This window comes from Umbelopsis ramanniana (assembly GCF_025399195.1).
Source record: "Umbelopsis ramanniana AG unplaced genomic scaffold K450scaffold_33, whole genome shotgun sequence".
Lineage (NCBI taxonomy): Eukaryota > Fungi > Mucoromycota > Umbelopsidomycetes > Umbelopsidales > Umbelopsidaceae > Umbelopsis > Umbelopsis ramanniana.
Window position 1 is genome coordinate 54,782 of NW_026252119.1, and position 21,310 is coordinate 76,091.

Genomic DNA, 21,310 nt, shown 5'->3' on the forward strand with positions numbered 1-21,310 from the left:
ACCATATGCACTTGATCACTAGTTTGTCTTACCATCGGTGCGTCCACTCGTCTCGAACTCGGCTGAATCTTTGTGTGGAGCTTCAGCGGTGGTGCCATTCTCGCTAGCGATGGTGAATCGAGTAGTCCATTCATTATGCTTTCCTGAGTTCGATGTGAACATGAAAAAGTAGATAGGAGCTGGAATATCGACGGTCGGAACAGTCCATTTGTACTGTTGAGTTTTCCTGGCGTCCACTCCCTAATTTATTATATTATTAAATTAGTGACCGTGAATTTTTTAGCTGTGCTGTAATAATACTTACTGCAGCAACTGTGGCCAGTTTCACCTGCTTGTTATTGTCCCCCGTCATGAAATCTAAGAGGCCATTAGTTCACCCCATTGGTATCCATTGATCATATTACAACACCTACCTATGGTGAAGTTGGTCCAGTCGTCATCCAGGGTAGGAGCCAAGGTATCAGTCCCCCATTCAATGACATGCTCTTTGCCTGAAGTCCATACCGTGCCAGGTGATGGCTCGGATGGTAAAACGTTCGCAATAGCCACATGGGCTGTCAGTAACGCTGCGACAATGGAGTGAATAACATACATGGTAGAAATGAAATAAAAAACGAGAGTCTACATGAGCTTGAGCTTTATACTACTTCTCCTTTATGAAAACGGAACAAAGTCGACATTGAAATTTGTGGGTGTAAATTTTGGTGTTGGCTCTTTTCTGAACCTTTTTTGAAAAACTAGTCTCCTTGAGTGCCTTCCTTCATAGTAGTAATAAATACTCACTCTATGAAAATTTATGACCATTTAATTCAAATCCTCCGTCACAATATGATTTACTTTACAGAGCACTACTATTTACACATTTTCATCGGCTCATTCCACAAGCATTGACTCTATAGGGATAGGATCTTCATCTATACCTAGTTCATCCTAAAAAAGGCAAAAACAGTGTTATGGTGCAGGCCTCTACTGTTCGATGTCCGTAAATGTATACCTTGAAGTCACTCAATTTGCCCGGTAAATGTTCTGTCACGGTTTTGAAGATTTCATTGAACTTTGGCTTTCGTTAGTAATACATAACTACTGAAGTCCGCATGGGTTTAAATTGACTTACTAGCTTCTTTCGGGTTCTCCATAGTTTAAAGTTCGTATCGTATTCTTTTTCAATGCGTGCCTTGTCTTCAGAGCTAATTTGGTCCTTATCGCCTCGAAGTTGCGCTAGCCGGTCGGTCGTTGCCAAATTCTTTGCGTTTTTGTCCGTTAGTGATGAATTTCATGATAACATAACGAAGTTCTAGATCATATCAGATCAGATACTCACCTGTTCTCGCAATTGTGATAGTTGTTCTTGAGCTTCCAGGGTGGGCAACGTACTGTGCAGTTTCTTCAATTCTACAACATATTGTTGGTCAGCATAGCCGTTGGGACCCCAAAAATTAAAGATCATCTTCTTCTACACAGCTACGCACCATTGACCTTATTAACATGATTCTCCTTCAATTCCTTGAGTTTCTGTGTAAGCCTTTCTATCTGGTTGTCGAGTTGCCCAAGTTCCGCCGGTGACACGACCTCTTCATCATCCTGCATCAGTAAAACGTGCATTTAACCAACATGCCACATTCTTTAATACGCATTGAGGATCAATTTGGATGACACTTTACCTGTGCAATCGAGTAGATAACGGATTTACCATACGTCTTGGATATGGCTAGGTCTTGTTCGGCAAGCTTGTCCAACGCATGGGTTACACTGGCTTTGGTCAATGCTCCATTCAAATTCGTATGTATATCGGCTGCAGAGGTGAATTGAAGTTATGATTAGGCTCAGAAAATTTAGCTGCGTTGGACTATGTCAAAGATATTTACTGGCATTGTAGGGGCGGTTTGTTTTACGCAAATACCCGAGGACAAGATCCGCTGGTGAAGCGAGGGAAATCGAGAGACAGAAAGTTTAATTGCCAAGTACTTATGACCAGCATTTTCAGGTCGAGCGCTTACCATCCGCATCTCGAACTGCCCTTGGCTTATTTGATTTAGTCATGGCCGAAGCGCAGTAGCAGTAAGTTTGGCGCGTTATCATACTTTGCACACGCGATCTGCAAGATTGTAAGCAGTCACTTTTTTCCGCTGAGCGAAGTCGGTGTCTTCTTTCCTTTTTTTTTTTTTTTTTTGAAAGTTCGACGTACTCTAAATTGCACCAGCAGTTTACCTCATGCAACCTCAAAACGGTACTGGACAACCTCCAGAGAGCACGGAAGGAAATGCAATCGAATGTAATGGAGATACTGAAGTTAATGGGCTCTCCGTGCCCAGGGGTGAAGACTTAAAGCTGGAGCAAGTAGAAGAAGATTCCACTCATGAGCCCAAAGGTGCGGAAGAAAAGACGCACAACGATGGAATCCAGAGTATCAAGGAACGCATCATCAGCACGAGTCGACTACTGAAGATTCTAGAGAAGCAGCGCTCTGGTATGACTCAATCTTCATTATTACCGCTTACAATTGTCACATTTTTGACCAGGATTTTACTCCCCCAGATAACCAAGTCACCAATGAAAAGGTAATCGAGTTGGAGGCGCAAATTCGACAACTGGTTAAGGAAAAGGAAATAGCGTCCAAGCAAGTTGACAACCAGAGTATGGAACTTGAAAAACTCCGGAAAGCTCATCAACAGCAGTTGGATGAGTTGGCAGAAGTTAAAATCGAGAAAAATCGGATCAGCAAGGAGATCGACCAAGCTCTTCAAGACAAGGAAAAGGCAGAGAGTGCTAAACGAAGCTATGAGGTATGAAAGTCGAACGACATAATTCCCATGAAGGGTGAACTTTTTCGGTTTTTAACGTTTAATGTGGCATTGTAGATGCTTTGTGAGCAATTGAAAGCGCAGAACGCTGAACTAGGCGCAGGAATCACACCAGACGAAAAATTGAGAAAGGATGTGATAAAACTGTAAGTGGGCATAACCTAAGCGATCTGCTGCTTATGTGACTTAATCGCTGATTACATTGCACCTCTAGGAGAAGTCTCACAGACCAGTACAAGGCGCAGGCACAAAGCAACAGCATCGCACTGAAAGCAGAACAACAATCTAACCAAGCTACCACTTCGAAATTGGGCAACTTACAACAAAATGTAGACATGTTGGAAAAGCAAATAGCTGATCTGCGTGACGAAAATTCCGAATTGTCTCAGTCCAACGAAAGTTTGAATGAACAAATATTCGAAATGAATCTAAACCATCAAATGGAAATTAATGAATTGAAGGACCAATTGGAGCATGCGGAGCGAAGTCTGAAGGAGAAGGTAGAAGCTGATCAAAACCGCGACGATGCCACTTCAGCAAAGAACGACGCTATCGCTACAGCAATAAGTACCGAGAATGCCAAGAATCACACCAAAAAAGTAGAGGCATTTAAGAAGGAGCTGGCACAAGTCAAACAAGAACTATTGCAACAAACTAATCGCGCAGTTGCGTTGGACGAGAAGTTTAAATCGGCTAATGAGAAGAACAACCAGATAGAAAAGCTGAAGTCAGAGTTGAAGGAATCCAAACAAACAAATGAGAAATTGCAGAGAACCATAGAAGCTAACAAAAAGTCAACGGACGCCACTACCAAAGTTCAACAGCTCGAGCAACGGCTTGCCGACCTGCAGACCGAGTTATCCAAGGCACACGAGCAAGCCAATCGAATGAAAGCTCAAGCTGTGACTACCAGTATCAGCGATAAACAAGAAGCCAATGCCGATAAGTTCGCGGCTCTTCACGCTGAATATCAATTGGCGATGGTAGAAAACAAGTACCTCAAAAAAGCAAAGGTATGTTTTAGTCAAATGTTTTCATCTTGACCCATTCGGTATCTGACCTATGGTTTCACGTTTAGGATGTCTTGCAGGACAAGACGACTGATTTCCTCATTAGAATTGACGAGCTTGAGAAGCAGTTACGTGGATCTATTCAAGATGTTGTAAGTAATCATTCCTTGGCAGCATTTTTAACTGTCGCCGACTTCTAATCAAGTTACCATTTAGATAACGAATGGGGTTGATCTGTTAATGGACAAGGAGGTTCCGTTTGGAGGAACAGAACGGCAGGGAGCTCATACTGCTTTGGAACAAAGAGATATACCACAAATTACCAAAAGCCCTCTCACGCCATCTAAGCAGATAAAATCGGCTGAGGTTAACAAAGAGAATGTTCGAGCGAAGAAGGTAGTCGTTACAGAGGCTCCTGCTATATCACCCCGCAAGCGAAAAAGTATCAGTGTTGATATGGAGATCCCTGAAATTGCTAAGGCTGTGACTAAGAAACCTCGCAAGAAAGTCCAAGATAATGATAAAGAAGCCGTCGTTCCAATAACGGACTATACCAAATGTAAGCAAATACTTCAGCACCAGCCAGCATCGTCACTCTGCAACTGTAGCGTTACTGACATGTCTCTTAGTAATTAAAGATATTTTGACGTCGACATTGACATCGATTCCTGAAGACATGGTTCAGCATTTTGAGAGCGCTCGGATATACACTACGCTGAAAACGGATTTACTGTTGCACGCTCTGGATGCGGTATGCAGTGAACTCGATACTCACAATGTGATGCCAGAGACTGGTATTATATTTGAAGAAGAATTCGGTATTTCTGAATGGCTGGTTGTATCGCTTACGGATAGCCTGGATGTTCGAGAGAAGCGACTGATCTGGTTTTTGTATGCGCTAAGCAGCCTCAATCCCACGGTATGTAGAGTTAGGACAAACTTTTCTTAGATTGACTTGACACCACCTAACTAACTCTGTTTACTAGACTCGTTTTTTCGATCGCCTTTGCACTTGGCTATCAACTACAACTATAACACAATTGTCTGCTCATACAAGCAAAGCATGGTAAGTAAACTCGACTTATACCATACTGCCTTCATTCACTAACTGACTGTTCACAATATGTAGTCGCCTTAGTCGGATATTCATCAATCTATGCAAAGCGGCGGATGATCTGGGAAGGGCTCGAGTGTTTTGTTACGATCTGTTGCGCGAATCCACACCAACATTTCGGCCTGTAGTTATTTTGGCCAACTTTGCGTATTCATGGAACTCGACACTAGTTTTGACTTCAAGTACTCAACCGACACCCTTGCCTGGTAATGCATTCAAGCACTATCAACACCCACATATGACTGTTACTAACTTTTACTGGCTTTAGCGGATAACTTGATACTCAAGAGTGTCCAGTTGATTGTAAAGAAACTAGCACAAGATCACCTGCATGATCGAAGAGTGAGTATAACGGCGCGTGAACGTACATAAACATATATACTAACTTTCTTTTCAAAGATCGTTATTTCCTTGGCACACCTTCAAAAATGCTGCCAATGGCCTCCCCTACAACAAATTGGTAATTTGGTAGACTTTCTCGATGACTTGAGTAGCTCCATTCTGCACCCTGAGTTTCCAAAACTGAAAGATCAAGACCCTGGTAAGTGACCTGCGCGTCACATAACAGTCCTATGTTGAAGTTGTATTGACCCGTCATTTTTTGACACAGGCAAATTTCAAGAACATCGATTTAATGTTTTGAAGGCCACTGAGCTGGTTTACTATCAATACCGAGATTGGGAGTTTACGTATCAATCATTTATCTCCATGGTGGCGTACCCATTACTACAAGACGCGTTTTACATTGATTTTGCCCTGGAGCTGATCGGTACGTTGGGATGCGCAATTATCTTGCTGCATCCTCGCCCTATGATATATCTTATGTAGCCTCACGCTAATTATGTACTTACCAGGTGCTTTGGGAAGAAACGCATTGTACGACGCTCCTGAAGATAAACTAGGCCTCGCCGGATTGAGATCCGAGATGGCTAAAGCTCTGTCAATGAATGCGTCATCTATTGGTAAGCAATTTATTTAAACAGGTTTGGACACTATTTGACATGAGCGATATCCTAAAACAATCTTACAGACGAGTTCCAGCACCAAGTGTCAGCCGCCACTGCTTTACTTAACTTATCCAATGGCAAAGCTATTCTGGCGCGCCCTCTCATACAGTGGTACCGAGAGATGACATCTGAACATAAATCTAGACTTCCTGATCGTTTGACCAATGCTATCAAGTTCATCACCAAGGACACATACTAACCCTCCCTCCACACATACCTGTACATACACGTTCCGTGAAATAAATACATTACTTTACTATACCAGGATATATTGGACGTGCATAGATCAAACTCGTAGTAGAGCAGCGGTGAATTGTGGGGGGGGGGGTTAATTGGGCTGGCGTAATAGAGCTAATACAAGTTGTTCTGAGACTTTGTATGTCAACAAGCGCCTGCAAATCAGTCTCTCCTATGAAGTGATCATTACGCCAACCTGGCGCCTGGTTGAAACTTTTTGATCCGAAAGTTTGGACCAGTGGATGTATGAAAACCAGTTGTATTGGACGCTATTTTGAAGCTAATCAGAGATGATCTTTGTCTCGTTGTGTATCTTATGCATTGCAACACGTTCTAGAGGCGCAGATCATCAGCCCAGTAGAATCGAGTACAGTAAGACAGACCCCCCCCCATGATTTGGAGTATACGGTTAGCCCCTCCACTACTTTGTGAGTCGTAGCCACTACTGTTGTCTACTGCATGTCAACCGAACGCTCATTCGAGCACCACCGAGCCTTGAGGATAGTTGAAAAATGCGTATGTCTAAAAAGAAGTCCATCGTGTGGAGGGTTCTTTTTTCATTGCTTAAAAAATCACAAGAATATATTCCATAAAATGTACTGGTTGAACATCATTTCCTCATACCAACTTTGCCGAGCCAGTTAAGGCATGCATTGTAATACTGCATAGCTGAGATGGAAGACTGTTCTAGAATTGAGAGAACATCAATCAGAAGCATTTCCCAATGTGAAATAAAATCTTGGATCCCCTTCTAATAACCAATGGATCACCTGCACCGTGTTTATCGGGCCACAATGCAATGAAGGCAAGTTGGTTTTCTGATGGATGAGCCCCCTCATCGGAACAAGTCCGTGAGCAACAGCAGATCTTTTCCCTATGATAGTGTTGCACTGAAGAAATTGCCCAAAAAGAGGTATCCAAACAAGATGTTTTTTATAGAGCGATTGACGGAAAGAAAATGTGAGTAGAATCCACGGCCGATGGGCAAAAGGTTTGAGTGACCAATTTCAAATTTTTTGGTGGTGTTTTGACATCACGAAATTGTTGTCTCTCCTGCCAGATAATATCGACGTCACCAATTTAAACCATGTCTTTTTTTACGGCAGATTGGTAGCGTTACTCCATCGCACTTGCAATGTCAACACTCGGACGAACATTGAAGAACATCATGCGTGCTGGCCCTGCCAGCGCATGGAAGCAACTTAACACCATGGGCGACACTAAGTTTGGTGCATTAATAGGCACCGATGCCGTTGGCAACAAGTTCTTTGAGAACAATGATGAAATCTTCGGTATGCTGAATGCATGACGGCTAATGTCACGTCCAAACAACCCTTTCCATGCCTGCCTCTAACCTCATTTCTCATTCATTAGGCCGTGAGCGTTGGGTCGAGTACGCCAGCAGCGATCCTGATCCGGCTCAAGTTGCACCTGACTGGTAAGGGGATCATCAGCATTTTCCATTGAGTCCATCCCACACTCACGTTTTGCTTGCTTGTTCTATTCCAATAGGCACATGTGGCTCACCAAGTTCGTCCAAGAACCTCCTACTGAAATGAACATCCAGCCAAAGAAGTTCTGGGGTGAGCCAACTCCCAACTATACCGGCACCCGTAACGCCTATGTGCCATACAACACCGTCAGACCCAAATACAACGCCTGGGAGCCCGAGGTTAAGAGCAGAGAATAAATACACACAGTAGATCTTGATTTATAAACCCGTCTCGAAAAACAAATCAACCGTTTTGAATGTAACACCTTTTTACATATATTAAAAAAAAAAGTTCAAATATCAAACTGTCCCGGGGGGTTCATTTGGACATAGCCTTGATCAATTGGACTAGCGTTTGATTGACTGGAAGTTGAATATTTTTGTCGTTTGCTTGTCGACACAACCAGCCGTTAATGGCATCGATTTCAGTAGGACGTGAATTTCGAACATCCTGTAGCATGGAAGACGAATTGTGATTGGTATCACGACACACTTGTTGCACCTGGTTAAATAGATGATCTGCATGCTTGTGCTCAAACACTTGAGCGGCTTCACTGCATACTGAGCGCATCAAGGACATTGCTTCTGGACGATCAAGAAGCTGACCGTTGGGAACTTTTAGAATGGCGGTGAGAGGATTGATGCAAGCGTTCACCACCAGCTTGTCAATTTTACTATCCATCAGTGCATCCCACTCCAACAATTTTGCATTCATATCTGGAATGGTAGTTAATAACTTGAGGACATTGACGGTTTTACTTTGATCAGATGGCATGGCAGCCATCTCCATTCCACCTTCCCAATTATGATGCGTGATTTCAAAGTGACCTGATCGTTCGACACCATGTTTATTGACGCCAACTGCGACATTGGCGGAGGTGGCAGGAATGCCTGAGGCGTCCAGAGACTCTTTCCACGCCATGCCGTTTTCGAGAAATAGCGCCGTCGTCGACGGTATCCAGCGATGTTTGATAGATGTGAGAGCAGCCGTCGTATCCTGGGCTTTGGTGGTGACGATCAAATTCTCAATAGTGGAGGTTTGACTGGCGAGTTCTACCGACACGCCGGCGGTGATTAACGTAGGTTGTTGGCCGGACTTGGTGTACCGAATGCCGTTGAACAATGGACACAGATCGGCATGGCGAACAATTAGAGTGACATGGTGGCCGTTCTTAGCCAACAAGACCGAGACAAGGCAGCCAATGGCACCGGCACCGACAACGTGGAATCTGGACATGGTGATATGCGGACCCTAGTAGCGGGCGGGGATAACAGGCAAAAAAAATTCCAGTGGCTTTGGGAAGACGGACGGACGCCTGGGGGTTCGAGACATCATTTCCAATTCATTTTCCATTTCACTCATATAATGGCTGGACGTAACGAAGTACAAAGCCTCTACCGATCGTACCTACGATTGATTGCCGACTGGCCTGCCGATTTAGTTCGACCTAATCGAGATATGAAGAAGGTGCTGACAGCTCGAGTGCAAGAGATGTTTCGTCAGACCGACAACACCGCCGCTCAAGTGGATGTCGCCGAAGCACGACGACAGCTGGAGGCCTTGGAACGACTTTTGGCCAACGACTTCAAAGAAAAGGTAACTCCCAACCTAAACCATGACATGTATTCGTCCTATTGACCTCTTCTTTCACACAGTACCCATTGTCGGATAAAATTGTTTCACCCGCCAGTAATCCCAACTACTACTCCCGCCTGGTCGCGTCCCTTGAAGCACAAAAGACAGCAGGCAAGGGAGGCCCATTTGCGCGGTTTTTTGGCAAGAATTGAATACACCCACACCCCATTGTATTATAAATAGCGATCATTTTGTAAAAGACATATTTGAGCGAGTCTCAGCGCATTCGTTTTAATGAAAAAAGACCCAAGTTTTTGAATTAATACTTTTTTCGATGAGATATTTTTTTGTGGCTTTTTTTCGATGGTGATTTTTTTTCGGTTCGAGATACGCATGAAAAGTAGGAGAGACTATGTACAATAAAAACCGGATGAACAAGCACACTTTAGGTTGTGTAAAGTAAAGAAGGACACAGACATGTTGACTAACAAAAGTGAGAGAAAGAAAAAAAAAAGAAGAAAAAAAAAAAGAGAGAGGAAAGCTGGTGGGAATTGCGTAAGGTTAAGAGAAAGATGATATAGATCCAGCTAAAGAACAAACCCTTCATCTGGAGTATAGAAAGGCAATGACCACGTTCCGTTTGTTCCCCATTCATTCCCCTTCCAGCAAAGAGCGGTCGACACTTTTAGATCGGATAGGGAGAGGCCGACGAAGGAGCATCGTTAGTGAGGCCGTGGTGGTGGTGATGAAGAATGGAAGAAGAAGACTGACGAATGACAGGAGGTGGAGGCAAAAACAAATTAGTAGAGTTTGCCGAATCCGATTGCTGCGGTTGTTGTTGAGAGCCACCATCCTGCTGTCTACTGTCATAATAAGACGGCGATGAAGATGACAACGTGGCGGTCGAACTAGATGGTATAGAAGCAGATTTGGCTTGAGCTTGACCGCAGCGTTTGACCAACATGTGTCGTTTCAAAGCATCCTTACGACTGAAACGTTTGTCACAGAAATTACATGGAAAAGGTTTGACACTGAGATGAATGCGAGCGTGCCGCTTAAGGTCGTGATTACGATTGAAGGAGAGAGGACAATTATCACATTTGAACGGTCGTTCTGTGGCAGGGATTCTCCAGTGAGGCGTTCGGTGATTGGTGGAAGTTTGATTGGGTGGTTGTTGTGATTGCTGTTGTTGTTGCTGAAAAGTAACAGGGAAAGGATATCCAGATGGTTGCTTGGACGCATCTACATGTGGAGAGATATCGGTGGAAGATGAAGTAGATGATGGCGTAGGAGGAAGTTGCAGAGGTGACTGAACAGCATGGGGTCTTTGTTGTTGTTGATAGACCGGCGGAGGCCAGTGGGAAGTTGGCGGTGGCGAATATGGATTTGTAGAGTGATCAAACCAATAGTCGGATCGATTTGCAAATGGCTTACTGCCATCATCTTGATGTTCTATTTCACCTGTAGAATATCGTGGAGGGTATGGTTTCGATGGAGTTGGCCATCCTTGCTGCGAACTGTCATACCCCTGTGGGTATTCGTATGGAGACCGCTTGGACGGAGGGTGGTTAGAATACATTTCAGACGAAATAGAGAAAAAAAAGGACAAAAAAAAAAAAGAAATTGGTTCGCCTGAGGACGATTTCCTTTTTTTTTGAAGCGTTTTCCAAAGGAAAGAGAAGAGAAAAGAAAAGAAGAAGGGAAAAAGGTGTTAAAAGGGCCCGGTTTTGTTCGAGTTGTTGTGGCTGCTCGTTGTGTTCATTTCAACTTTAAACCTCTTTCTTCAGTTCTGAACCTATTCTTCGATTTCTTGTGACTCCTTCCACTACTTTCATTCTTCCTTTCCTTCTTGTGCCTCTCCCTCCCTCCAAACTTTCTTCGCATTCAATGTCCAGTTCCTGTCGCACGCTAGATAGTGGTGGCCTCGCCATACTCCCATTCAAGGCAATGTGGCGTTTCTTCTTTTTTTTTTCTCTATCCCCCCAAAAATCCTCAAACACACGCGTTGTGAGAAATCTCCAACCGTCTGCAACCAACCAGCCAAAAATCCTTATGTGGGGGTTTCTTTTTTATACATAAACAATGAGCTGACAAACGATGAGTTACCAATGACAACAAATATCAACAGCGAAAGGAAGAAAGAAAAAAAAAAGGTGTTAAGAATGAGTAATATAAGCGGAAAAGAAAGAGGGTAGAGAAATCTATTTAACAAGGTCAACGGCAAAGAAAGAAAACATTTGGGTTTGCGAAGTAGTGTTTACGAGAGAGAGCGAAGAGAGAAAGAAAAAAAAATAACTTAATGTATTAAAACAAGCTTTTCTGATCAGGTCGGTACAAATGACCAGTCTGATTTGGATTCAGTCCCGTCATGAGCATTGGACCAGCCATTAGGAGCAGCCGTATGGCTACCGGTATGGGTATTCCAAGATGAGCCTAATACAATAGGGTCCATTGTTAAATACTGTTTCTTGCCTTGTTCTCCCCTCTTGTCACTTACGTTGATTGGTATCCTCTGCAGGGGATGGTCTATGCGTATCGTGACTGACTGGACCTCCTCCAAGATAACTGAAGAGGGCAGGGTTGGAAGGGGCTGAAGAGAATGAGGAGGATCCACTACTACTGGCACGCATCAGAGGTGGTGGAGGGGTCCCATTCTGAGGTGTGACGAACCAGGATTTCGATCGCATGGGGGTGGAAGAACTGCTAGTAGGAGGTCGGACCACGATGCCTGCACTATTGGAGGTTTGTGGTAAAGGCTTAGCATCACGGTCGAGCATCGCTTCAGGCATAGATCTTGAACTGGCCATGGAACTGGTGGTATCCGTGGATGAAGAAGCAGTGGGGTGAGCCAAGTGATGAAGCAATGGTTCATTATCGTCATTGCCTGCCGTAGTAATATTGGGGCTAGTGTTGACGCCGGCTCCTCCATATTGACTTTGCAGCGGGTATAAATTACGAGGAGATGAAAGATCAAAGGTACCAGGTGGAGGATAATTGCCTAACAATGGTAAAGTGGTGTCCATGGGTCCAGAGAAGCTTGTATGCATGGTAGGTGGTGCGGGTGGATTATTGGATCCACCGATCGGTCCTTGGGTCCATATATCCGCGACCTGGGATGAAGATGGCATGGGTAAGGTTCGACCAAATGATAAATTGGTATTACGCACAGGTGTACTATGGTTTTGCTGAGGCATTAATCCAGTGACAGGATGGTCAGACACTGACATCTTATCAAAGATGGCTCTCAGATTGTCAGGTGAAGATGATGTGGATTCTCTAATAGGTTTCCAATGGGTATCAAAAGCATTACTGCTAGAATAGTCGAATAAACTATAAGTTGAAAAGGCCGAAGATGGAACAGTGACATCCGGTTGCGATGAACTAGTCGTCGTGCTGCTGGTACTTTGCAGTTGAGCACCAAACAACTTGTTGTTAAACGGTGCAAATGTTCCGGCAAAGGAATCACTTTTAGGTCGTTCCATGGTCGTAGTAGATTCTGGGTAGGTAGTAATTTGATAAGCATGAAGGTATTTCTTTAATACCGAGACAGCATTGGGAAGGGTGTCCATGGCGCTACAATTAAATTGGAAGGTGAACACATAATCCTGGCCATTGGTTTCAAGATCCGACTGAACACAGGCTGAAGATGAAGTAGGTGTCTCTGGTGACGAGATGGGAGTGGCATCCGATCGTGATAACGATGTTCGAGAAGAAGATCGCTTGTTGCCGGTCGAAGTGGACGGTTCCAATTCAAGATGCTCGTTACCAGCAGCTGTATCAGGAAGGTGGAGGTGGATGTTGAATTCCTGTCGAATACGATTCACCACCTTTTCCTTAAAGTCATCGGATCCTGTAACCACGCCAAGGGTTGTGGAATAAGGTACGCGTAGATAATATTCTTCTGGGATAAGTTCTGACAGTAACTGCGATGCTATAGAAAGTTGGGATTCTGGTCCATGTAGTACAACTGCGTCAGATGATAATTCTCGCTTGGGCCATCGGATTCTCGTATTGGTTCGTTGTTCGATATCGTGAATTTCTTGAGCATGATTCATGACCATAATTCGGTGGTATTGATGAGGTATGGTGATTTCTTTCGTCGTATAATCCTTGTCCTTGGAGCTGATCAATTCCATCACGGCATGGCGCAAATTATCCAGGTTGATCTGGTTTTTCATTGGCGTCCGAGCAACCACGTTGTCGTCATTATCATAATACCCGCCTAGCGCCGCAAACTCTTCAGCATTTGAAAACTTGACATAGACTCCATATTTTTTCATGATGCGTTGAATATTTTTGCCACCCACGCCGATGATACGTTTGTGATAAGCCTCGGGAACGTAAAACGAAATTTCAGCCGGCAATTCTTCCTGTAGCAGAGTCAAACCATCCAATGCCTTGACGAAGCTGGTACTTTGAACTTCAATCACGAAGTTGTATTCGCTGAACGGCAAAAATTTGATTTTGACACCCGACGTCTTCATGATTTTGTTAATTTTTCCGCTCTTTTTCCCGCTGATAAATTCACGTTGTTCATTTGATAGCTCCACAAGGAAGATGGTATCATGGTGGTAAACCTGGCAATGTTTAAAAAAAAAAAAAAAAGGATGGATGTTTAGACGACGAAAAAGACGATAGGGGTAAGAAAAAAGATAGATGACTGACCTTGAGTAGATTCATACCGTTTATATGCTGATAAACATTACGAATCGCCCGCTCAGAACCAATCACTTCAATGCTACCCGTTTCTGTCTTGTAGGCGACTTCAGCTCCGGAGATTTGAGATAATTGCAATACAAGAGTACTAAGGTTGGACATGGAATTGAAGAAGTTGGCGCCTTCAGCCGAATACATTGGACCATTTCGTGCATAGAAAAAGAAGGTTGCCTCATAGACATTACAAGCCTAATAAATTGGGTGGTCAGTATTATACCAAATAAAAAAAATTCCGTGCTATCCAAACAAGCCCATCCCCCACATACCAAATGGTTTAATGCCCTCAACGTTCTTTCTGCATTGACACGACTTTCAGCAAACACCGTGATCATATTATTTCCTGAACCGGGAGTAGAAAATATAATGAAAGACGCTGCAAGAGAAGGGTTAGCGAGGGTAAAAAGGGGACCATACTCATGCCTCTACCTACCATTATCTTCCATAATAGCAAGTAAATCATCTCTTCGATGCATCAAAAGCCAATCTCCTTTCCGAGGATGTAATATAGAATCCTTTTGGTACATTGATTTGGTCTGGAAGAAAGCAATACGGATTAGAGGTCCGGGCCAGACAGGGTGCATCAAGTGACCATCAATGTATATTACCTTTTGAACATATAACTTGTTTAACATATCTTTTGCTCGAGTGATGGAAGAAGGAGTTCCAGTAACATAAATACGTGCACTTTGATGATGATGAAGATCGTCTTGAACAGACATTTCTGGGTGATTAACATTGGTGAAAGCTGAAGGCAAATAAATGTTGGTGGAGGTTTCCTCCATGATGGATTGAAGATAACATCGCTTGCGTCCGCACACGAGATTATGCAGTCTTGCAGGTATATCGATGGTGTCTGTGCGCAAACCAGCCTACACAAAAAAACACATAAGTAAATGTCATGGTGCCTTCTCGTTGTATCAGGACCAAAACGAAAGAGACACTTTACCAGTTCGTCAAGCAAGACAAGGGCTTGAATACGAGCATACTCAACTGACTCTGGTGAACCCTGAATGTTTATTCGTGCTCCATTCTCGGATTGCAGACCAGAGGCAGGCATTTGGCCCGTGATCTCAACGTTGACGCTGACATTAGTTTCTTTCGAGATCTTGTCGAGGAGAGGGTGTATGGCGTCCTTGATTACACCGGTGTCGGTATAAAGGTCAGAACGAGAGGTATTAATGCTGGCCATGACCTGTGGAAAAATGGAGGGAATTAGTGGACAGGAGATCGCATAGTGAGAGAGAACAGAGTGCGTACCAGGAGCGGATTGTCTCGGATAAGGTCACCACGTGCCGCCACTACTTGGGCGGCAGGACCAGTGATGGTCAAGTTATAGTCGCATTGCTGGGAAGGCCGTTTGAGGGTTACAGTGTCAATGGGCGTTAACACGGCTTGACATCCATAACGTGTTGAAATGTGATTACAGTGTCCTTGTAATATTTGCGTTGGAGTTTGCGTTGGTCGATAGTGCGATGAAATAGGTGGTGCAAACCGCAGGGAATATGCAAGCTGGACCATAATATGTCAAAAAGGAATGGAGAAGCTTGGATAATTGGGGAGAGGCGGGTAGAATCAAAAGGAATCCCTTGAGAGGAATGCAGGGAATATGAAAAGAGAGTAGGTTATGGACCAGTGTTATAAAAATGGGGGGTAAACAATGAAAGCCGATGGCAAAGTCAATTCAGAGTTGAATCTTTTTCTAAGCACTTGTTAAAGAAAAAAAAATTTAAAGCAAAAGCCTCGGTGTTTTTTTTTGTTTTTTTTATTTTTGTGGTGTGGTTTCCCTCACTTAAGCGCTCTGGGGCACGGGACTAGTTGGCCAACGAACTTCCTTTCCAGCAGAAAGCAGAGAAGGCCGTAGAGAGCGCATAAAACACGATCTTTTCTTTGATACCATAGACTAACCTTCGAATCTACCACTTGAACATCCTTTCCAACAATTTCATCCATTCATTCAACCGTGTATTTGCATCCATTTTGCTAAGCTTCTTGTAACCTGCCGAATCGTACGTAAAAGAAAAAAAAATACCGTTGGTTTTAAAGAGGTCATGCTCGAAATCATTGGCTGGGTTTCGCTTTCGCCGTTTTGGATGACTGCTTTTTTCTGACGATGGTGAGCTCCTCTTGACTCGGTCAGCATCCTCTGAAACCAGAACTGGTGGGCGTAAAAGATTATTGGAACGAATACAAGCAACGATCGCAACGAAATAACGGAATTTCTCTAGATTTTGTCACGATAGCCTATGCGGCACGTTCAGTCGCCGACAGGGAGATCGTCCGTCCCTTTTACGACAGGTACAAAAAAGTACCAACCAAAGCCATTCTGGTCAAAGCTGAGAATAGCTGTTTACCGTCGATTGGGTAACATTGGTTTTATTTACGCTTACTGGATCTCTTGTTTTACCGGTTGTTCAGTTGTAAACCGGTTTTCATCTCCCATTTTTAATGCCCCCCCCCCTCATACAAGCTTCATCCAGGTAATTCAACCACTTTTGTTATTAAATGTTATGATGCAATAAAATAAGATACATATGAATTTAAATAGAATCGTATTACGGCGATGGTGTAGTTGTCTTGATGGATTCTTTTTCACCTTTGGCAATAGCTTTCTCCAGTATGTCACAATAATTCTGTAACTTGATGATCTCATGCAGAAGATAGCGCGACCGGTTTTCCCAGTTGGTCAGCGCTCTCACATTGTTGGTAGATCGAACAGGAAACTACAAGAGAATGAAAACATTAAAATCCTGTCATCCCCAATGAGGGGTTCGCATGAGATGTATCGGACACATACCTTGACTTCTATTTTCTTCTTCATTTCTCTATGGGCATTAATGTCCGCGGTCAAAGTCGCCAATTGCTTTTGTAAGCTGTTCAATTGTTCAGTATCGGATAGAGTACTGGACACTAGGGGTGGCGCGGGAGGCCGCCACTCATAAAGAACCACTTGATCTGGGTTCAGATATGAGTTTCCAACGTTGTCATCGCCGTTTTCCACTGCATCCAGGTCAAGGATAACGTCGGCCAAACACATTCCCCAGCCATATTCCATGTTGCTAACGCCGCCGCTTAAGGGTTCTTTACTACCTCTGGCAGCCCAGTAGTTGCATGTCGATACCCATTCATTCACCTGCTCTTGAACTGCCACCTGGAAAAGATAAACTCCTCCGTTCGGTAGTTGAAGCGCAAACACGTAAGGTCGATGACGATTGTAACCCGGGGGTGGTAGAGCATTCGATAATGAATGGTTTAGACTAACCGATTCGATTAATTGTGGACTTGTCTATGTGTGGGTTGAAAGAAGACGGCTTCGTTCAGCAAAAATGATCAAGCCAGAATAGAATGAACATGGTACTTACCGAAAGAGTCTGCGGCTGCAATGTTGCACCGGTAAACGAATTGCTTCCGCTGCCAGTCTTGAAGGAATCGGCCAGGTTGACCAGACTAGCACTGCTGGCCCGCAGCATACTTCGTCTATGATTCACTTCCCCTCCATTGGGTGACACAGAGAACACTTGCAGTTCACCACGAGTCACCACAATCATGCATTCTTTCCAGTCTCTGTTTTTGGCCTTTTGGTCACCGCTTTCCAACAGATGTTTTCGCATAACTATACCTTCTTTATAGAAAGGTGGTTGGCTTGTGAAGGGTGCATTGTTATTGGGAAAACTCATTGCAGGCTGATGTGAAAGACCAGGAGACCGTGGATTGGAACTATGGGATCCAGTGGAGGACATGGACGTGACAGATATTTTACGTCGCATATTGGGTGGTGAAATGGGGCGCTGCAAGTTGCTCAAGCTAGGTCGTGGATTAGGCTTTAAAGAAGAAGAAAAAAAAAAAAGGAGGATGATATGTTAGATGAACAACCTAAAGAATCTTCCTTTACCAGGGTAGTCAAAAGTTCAAGATGACTTACTTGGCCCATATCCGTCGTAAGGATCATGCTCTCGCGTGTAGAGCGGACCATGTTACCGACACTCTTCTTCAGCCCAATCACACCTGAAGCGTCCAAAAAGCTCTTAGGTCGATGATTGTCAAGTTGATGTTCTCGAGGTTGAAGGATTTGTCGCTGTTTGATAGAATAGTAGAGTTCCTGTATACGCATAGTTAGCATTAGAGTATTTTCCTCCGCCCCATCTTCGCCCATACTCCTTACCCTGAGGTATATTTCCATCTCAGCTTCCCACCATTTCGGAAACTTGCCAGCTTGGCCATCTTGGTTTCTATCGTTGCCAGGACCTTGTGCATAAGCAGCCGACATAGTATTTCGAACAAAAGCTGATCGTGTCATACGAGTATGGCTACCCTGAACTACGTGCAGATCAGTATTGAGGAGTAGCATAGAATAAGTGACAGCATATACCACGTCAGCACTGCCAAACACGCTCTTCTTATTGCACTGCCAATACCGTCTGGCAAACACTTCGAGAATACGATCAATCTGTTGAGACTCGGCCTTGACATACAATTTGTTGCAAAGACGTCTAAGAAATGAACCGATAATAAGGTTAAATACACGTTGACCAAAAGTTGAACATCGCGCTGGATGACTTTACCGGAAAGCGGAATCCAATCGAAGCAGAGAAAAATCGAACATGTTCATGTAATAGCTTAGTGCCAGTGAGTTCAACGGCTTGGGTTGACCCATCCACTCTGTCATAACATCTTTTTCCATAAAATCAGTATCTTCAGCCCACAGCTTTTTTGCAGCGGTTTCGGCTTCTTTTTTCAGTGCTTCATCTGCGGGTGTTTCAAGCGAGATTGTATCCGAGGTGTCGCTTCGAGGGGTAGGGATTTCTTCAATCACAATCACCGGCTCCTTAGTCGACTCTACCGAGTTTTGGTCTTTGACAGGTGGAACAGGTGGCACGGCCTTGTTTCGTTGGACAACGTCAGGTTTCTCAGCGTCGCCAGTAGCGTAGAAATCTGCCAACAGACTTAAACTGCCTCGACGGTCGAAATCTTGAAGGGCTTTTTCAACTGATCCAAACGATGGCGTGTTACTGTTGCGATGTTGAGCCTCCGCCGCTTGGCCAGCTATACTCAATAAAAGTCCACCAGCACTACCGAAATGGCCTCCACTAAGTCGCTTTGTCAATCTTCTCTCTGCTCGTTCTCGTTCAATATCCTCCTGTGAAACACCGGTGGCATCCACAAAGGACTCTTCGCCATTATCGGCTTCGTCAGAATCATCGTCTGAGTCGGATTCCAGCATTGAATCTCCTGTCACCTCGGCAAACGATGAGTCGTTATCTACCATACTGTCATCACCATTCATAGTATGAAATGATTCGGAGCTCAAGGCGTTATGGGCGCCATCCAACATAATATCTTCTCGTTGTAGGGTTGATTTGTTGGATAGTTCTGTGTCAGGAATGACTCTAGCATTCTTTCGACTTTTAGTATTTTGCAATACGATGTCGGCTAAGGTGGGCGGCTCGGAGGGTTCAGCCTTATTTTCGTACACTTTCTTCCCATTGGCCTGCGAGCCGACGGTATTGCGCGGGTCAATGGTATTGTGCACGGAAGATGTTTTTCCAGCTTTCGTGGCGGCTGATCCAGAGGACAGTCGGTCCAAGCTTTCTTGGATGGCTTTCAGATCCTTTTCACGTACGCCCAATGCTCGCAAATCAGGTTGATCCGCGCTGGGCTGTTTAGTATTGTTGTCGGGAGAACCATTGGTCGAATTTGAACTGCGCGCCTTTTCGCCATTTCTAGAACTTCGCTTCGTATTGCTCTGGATTGGTTTTTCTGCGATCTGGAACATGTCTTGCCGAGAAGTAGAACTCAACGGCTTGGTGTCGCTACGAGCTTCATTTGCATCAACAATTGGAAGTTTGGGATTTCGAGATGAAAAGGTGTTGGCTGGTGCGGGCGGCGGGGTTATAGTGGACTTCTTTTCGGTCGTCGAAGAAGTGAAAGTGGTTGCTTTCGGTGATAGCGGGGTAGATAGCTTGGCCTATAACAAGCAGGTATTAGTCATTTGTAGCAGCTCAGTCGAAGTGCATCGCTTACCTTTTCCAATTTTTGAGAGATTTTGCGAAGAGGGTCCAACGATGAGCTTCCCTTCTTGATCGTGTCAACAGTATATAATGAGTTTCCCCCCCACAAAAGGACAAATTAAGCCAGAAATTTAACCCATACCTTTTTCACCACTGGCTTTGCCGAAGCAGAAGGAGACGATGAGCTTTGCGTTGATGCTGCTGCGTTGGCGTCATTTTTTTCGTTGTACAGCAAGAAAAGGTTTTTACTCGACACTGGCTCGGAAGCTATTGGTTTTCGCTGCACTTTAGGAATGGTCGACCGGGATGCAGGGACTGTGCCATGGAGCTGATGCGGAAGAGGAGGAGTAGGCTTTGCAGTCTTTGTCGAGATGGATTCGGAGAGTTTTGGCAAATGCTTGGGTGTCACTGCCGCTGTGCTTTGAGAACGTCGTCTGGCGAATCGAGAAAAGAAGCCGCCGGTTTTGCCGCTGTTGATCACCGGAGGTGGTGATGTGGTGGAATGCTGAGCATCCTCTTGAATGACTGTGGTGGGATCTGTTTGATAGTGGGTTGTTGAAGGAACGGCAGGGATCTTCCGAGAATTCGGGAGCATTCCGAGTAAATTGGAAGGGTAGAGTTGGTACCTGAAGAACGAGGTGGTATTTCTGATGCTTCCAAAAAGCTTTTGTGGCGGAACGCAGTGTGGAACGAGACGTTTTTTTTAAAGGCACCGCGCCCCAATTTGGCAATTTCCATGGCCCCAACCAACACCTTAATAGTTTATCGGACCGAAGACAGCGGCCGTAGAACACAGAAGAGTGAAGGTATGTTCTGTTATTAAGTCAACATCATAAGGGTTTTTTCGGCCTGGAGATTCTGCAAATACAGAAATGATAAGTTGCAGTCCATGCGAGAGGGCCACCACTGCTGATCGTGCTACGAAGAGATGCAAGCTGTACAACGATATCAAACGCTCTAGCACCAACATTGTTTACGTCCTAGAATGGTGGTTTTTGCAAATTGTAATTCATAGCAATTAATGCAGGCCGCCGATTACGTTCTATTTATGAGCTTTTCTACAGCGTGTGAGTCAGATACATCACTCCAAGCCTGAATAATTAGGGAGGCAGTACGGTAGCTATTATTTAGAATTTTTATTTTTGATCTGCGGAGGTATACGGGGAAGACATTTACCCATAGGTGCTGATTAAAAAGGACGAAGTCAACCTTTCGGCAAACTGCTATGGCAAATATGTGAATCCTTGGTATACAGACTTGAAATGCAGCTTGCACTATTGATAACGCCAACCTTGAATATAACACATAGAATTTTTTTACAATCAAATAAACTTGTAGAAATAACCAAGCAT

At 44.2% G+C, this 21,310-nt stretch overlaps 9 protein-coding genes across 9 annotated transcripts; 4 read left to right on the top strand and 5 right to left on the bottom strand.

Moving 5' to 3' along the window:
- Nucleotides 1-304: 304 nt before the first annotated feature.
- On the bottom strand, nucleotides 305-733 carry K450DRAFT_244207 (uncharacterized protein). Its single transcript, XM_051589542.1, has one exon. The coding sequence runs from the start codon at nucleotides 592-594 to the stop codon at nucleotides 358-360; it is 237 nt and encodes a 78-aa protein (XP_051443943.1). The 5' UTR covers nucleotides 595-733; the 3' UTR covers nucleotides 305-357.
- K450DRAFT_244209 (uncharacterized protein) lies at nucleotides 691-2,063 on the bottom strand. Its single transcript, XM_051589543.1, has 9 exons — nucleotides 1,998-2,063; nucleotides 1,866-1,916; nucleotides 1,662-1,792; nucleotides 1,470-1,581; nucleotides 1,322-1,392; nucleotides 1,115-1,243; nucleotides 995-1,054; nucleotides 860-930; nucleotides 691-784 (listed from the first exon to the last, which is right to left on the bottom strand). The coding sequence occupies exons 1-8, from the start codon at nucleotides 2,038-2,040 to the stop codon at nucleotides 874-876; spliced, it is 654 nt and encodes a 217-aa protein (XP_051443944.1). The 5' UTR covers nucleotides 2,041-2,063; the 3' UTR covers nucleotides 691-784; nucleotides 860-873.
- A 111-nt stretch (nucleotides 2,064-2,174) lies between these two features.
- K450DRAFT_244217 (uncharacterized protein) lies at nucleotides 2,175-4,198 on the top strand. Its single transcript, XM_051589544.1, has 5 exons — nucleotides 2,175-2,467; nucleotides 2,536-2,783; nucleotides 2,859-2,947; nucleotides 3,016-3,963; nucleotides 4,028-4,198. The coding sequence occupies exons 1-4, from the start codon at nucleotides 2,212-2,214 to the stop codon at nucleotides 3,842-3,844; spliced, it is 1,422 nt and encodes a 473-aa protein (XP_051443945.1). The 5' UTR covers nucleotides 2,175-2,211; the 3' UTR covers nucleotides 3,845-3,963; nucleotides 4,028-4,198.
- Nucleotides 4,199-5,570, top strand: K450DRAFT_244223 (uncharacterized protein). The gene is made up of 5 exons (XM_051589545.1): nucleotides 4,199-4,730; nucleotides 4,798-4,877; nucleotides 4,941-5,131; nucleotides 5,194-5,267; nucleotides 5,325-5,570. Exons 1-5 carry the CDS (start codon nucleotides 4,488-4,490, stop codon nucleotides 5,472-5,474), a joined length of 738 nt encoding a protein of 245 aa, XP_051443946.1. The 5' UTR covers nucleotides 4,199-4,487; the 3' UTR covers nucleotides 5,475-5,570.
- Nucleotides 5,571-7,264: 1,694 nt separating this feature from the next.
- On the top strand, nucleotides 7,265-7,920 carry K450DRAFT_244232 (uncharacterized protein). Its single transcript, XM_051589546.1, has 3 exons — nucleotides 7,265-7,461; nucleotides 7,544-7,607; nucleotides 7,682-7,920. Exons 1-3 carry the CDS (start codon nucleotides 7,305-7,307, stop codon nucleotides 7,857-7,859), a joined length of 399 nt encoding a protein of 132 aa, XP_051443947.1. The 5' UTR covers nucleotides 7,265-7,304; the 3' UTR covers nucleotides 7,860-7,920.
- A 1,124-nt stretch (nucleotides 7,921-9,044) lies between these two features.
- K450DRAFT_244240 (uncharacterized protein) lies at nucleotides 9,045-9,701 on the top strand. Its single transcript, XM_051589547.1, has 2 exons — nucleotides 9,045-9,258; nucleotides 9,318-9,701. The coding sequence occupies exons 1-2, from the start codon at nucleotides 9,191-9,193 to the stop codon at nucleotides 9,478-9,480; spliced, it is 231 nt and encodes a 76-aa protein (XP_051443948.1). The 5' UTR covers nucleotides 9,045-9,190; the 3' UTR covers nucleotides 9,481-9,701.
- Nucleotides 9,686-10,902, bottom strand: K450DRAFT_244242 (uncharacterized protein). The gene has a single exon (XM_051589548.1). It carries the CDS (start codon nucleotides 10,814-10,816, stop codon nucleotides 9,923-9,925), a length of 894 nt encoding a protein of 297 aa, XP_051443949.1. The 5' UTR covers nucleotides 10,817-10,902; the 3' UTR covers nucleotides 9,686-9,922.
- A 536-nt stretch (nucleotides 10,903-11,438) lies between these two features.
- On the bottom strand, nucleotides 11,439-15,604 carry K450DRAFT_244245 (uncharacterized protein). Its single transcript, XM_051589549.1, has 8 exons — nucleotides 15,211-15,604; nucleotides 14,900-15,145; nucleotides 14,559-14,822; nucleotides 14,384-14,486; nucleotides 14,220-14,326; nucleotides 13,903-14,142; nucleotides 11,735-13,814; nucleotides 11,439-11,670 (listed from the first exon to the last, which is right to left on the bottom strand). Exons 1-8 carry the CDS (start codon nucleotides 15,469-15,471, stop codon nucleotides 11,561-11,563), a joined length of 3,411 nt encoding a protein of 1,136 aa, XP_051443950.1. The 5' UTR covers nucleotides 15,472-15,604; the 3' UTR covers nucleotides 11,439-11,560.
- Nucleotides 15,605-16,421: 817 nt separating this feature from the next.
- K450DRAFT_244251 (uncharacterized protein) lies at nucleotides 16,422-20,736 on the bottom strand. The gene is made up of 7 exons (XM_051589550.1): nucleotides 20,465-20,736; nucleotides 18,513-19,821; nucleotides 18,113-18,440; nucleotides 17,873-18,049; nucleotides 17,313-17,771; nucleotides 16,748-17,236; nucleotides 16,422-16,673 (listed from the first exon to the last, which is right to left on the bottom strand). The coding sequence occupies exons 1-7, from the start codon at nucleotides 20,694-20,696 to the stop codon at nucleotides 16,506-16,508; spliced, it is 3,162 nt and encodes a 1,053-aa protein (XP_051443951.1). The 5' UTR covers nucleotides 20,697-20,736; the 3' UTR covers nucleotides 16,422-16,505.
- Nucleotides 20,737-21,310: the final 574 nt, after the last annotated feature.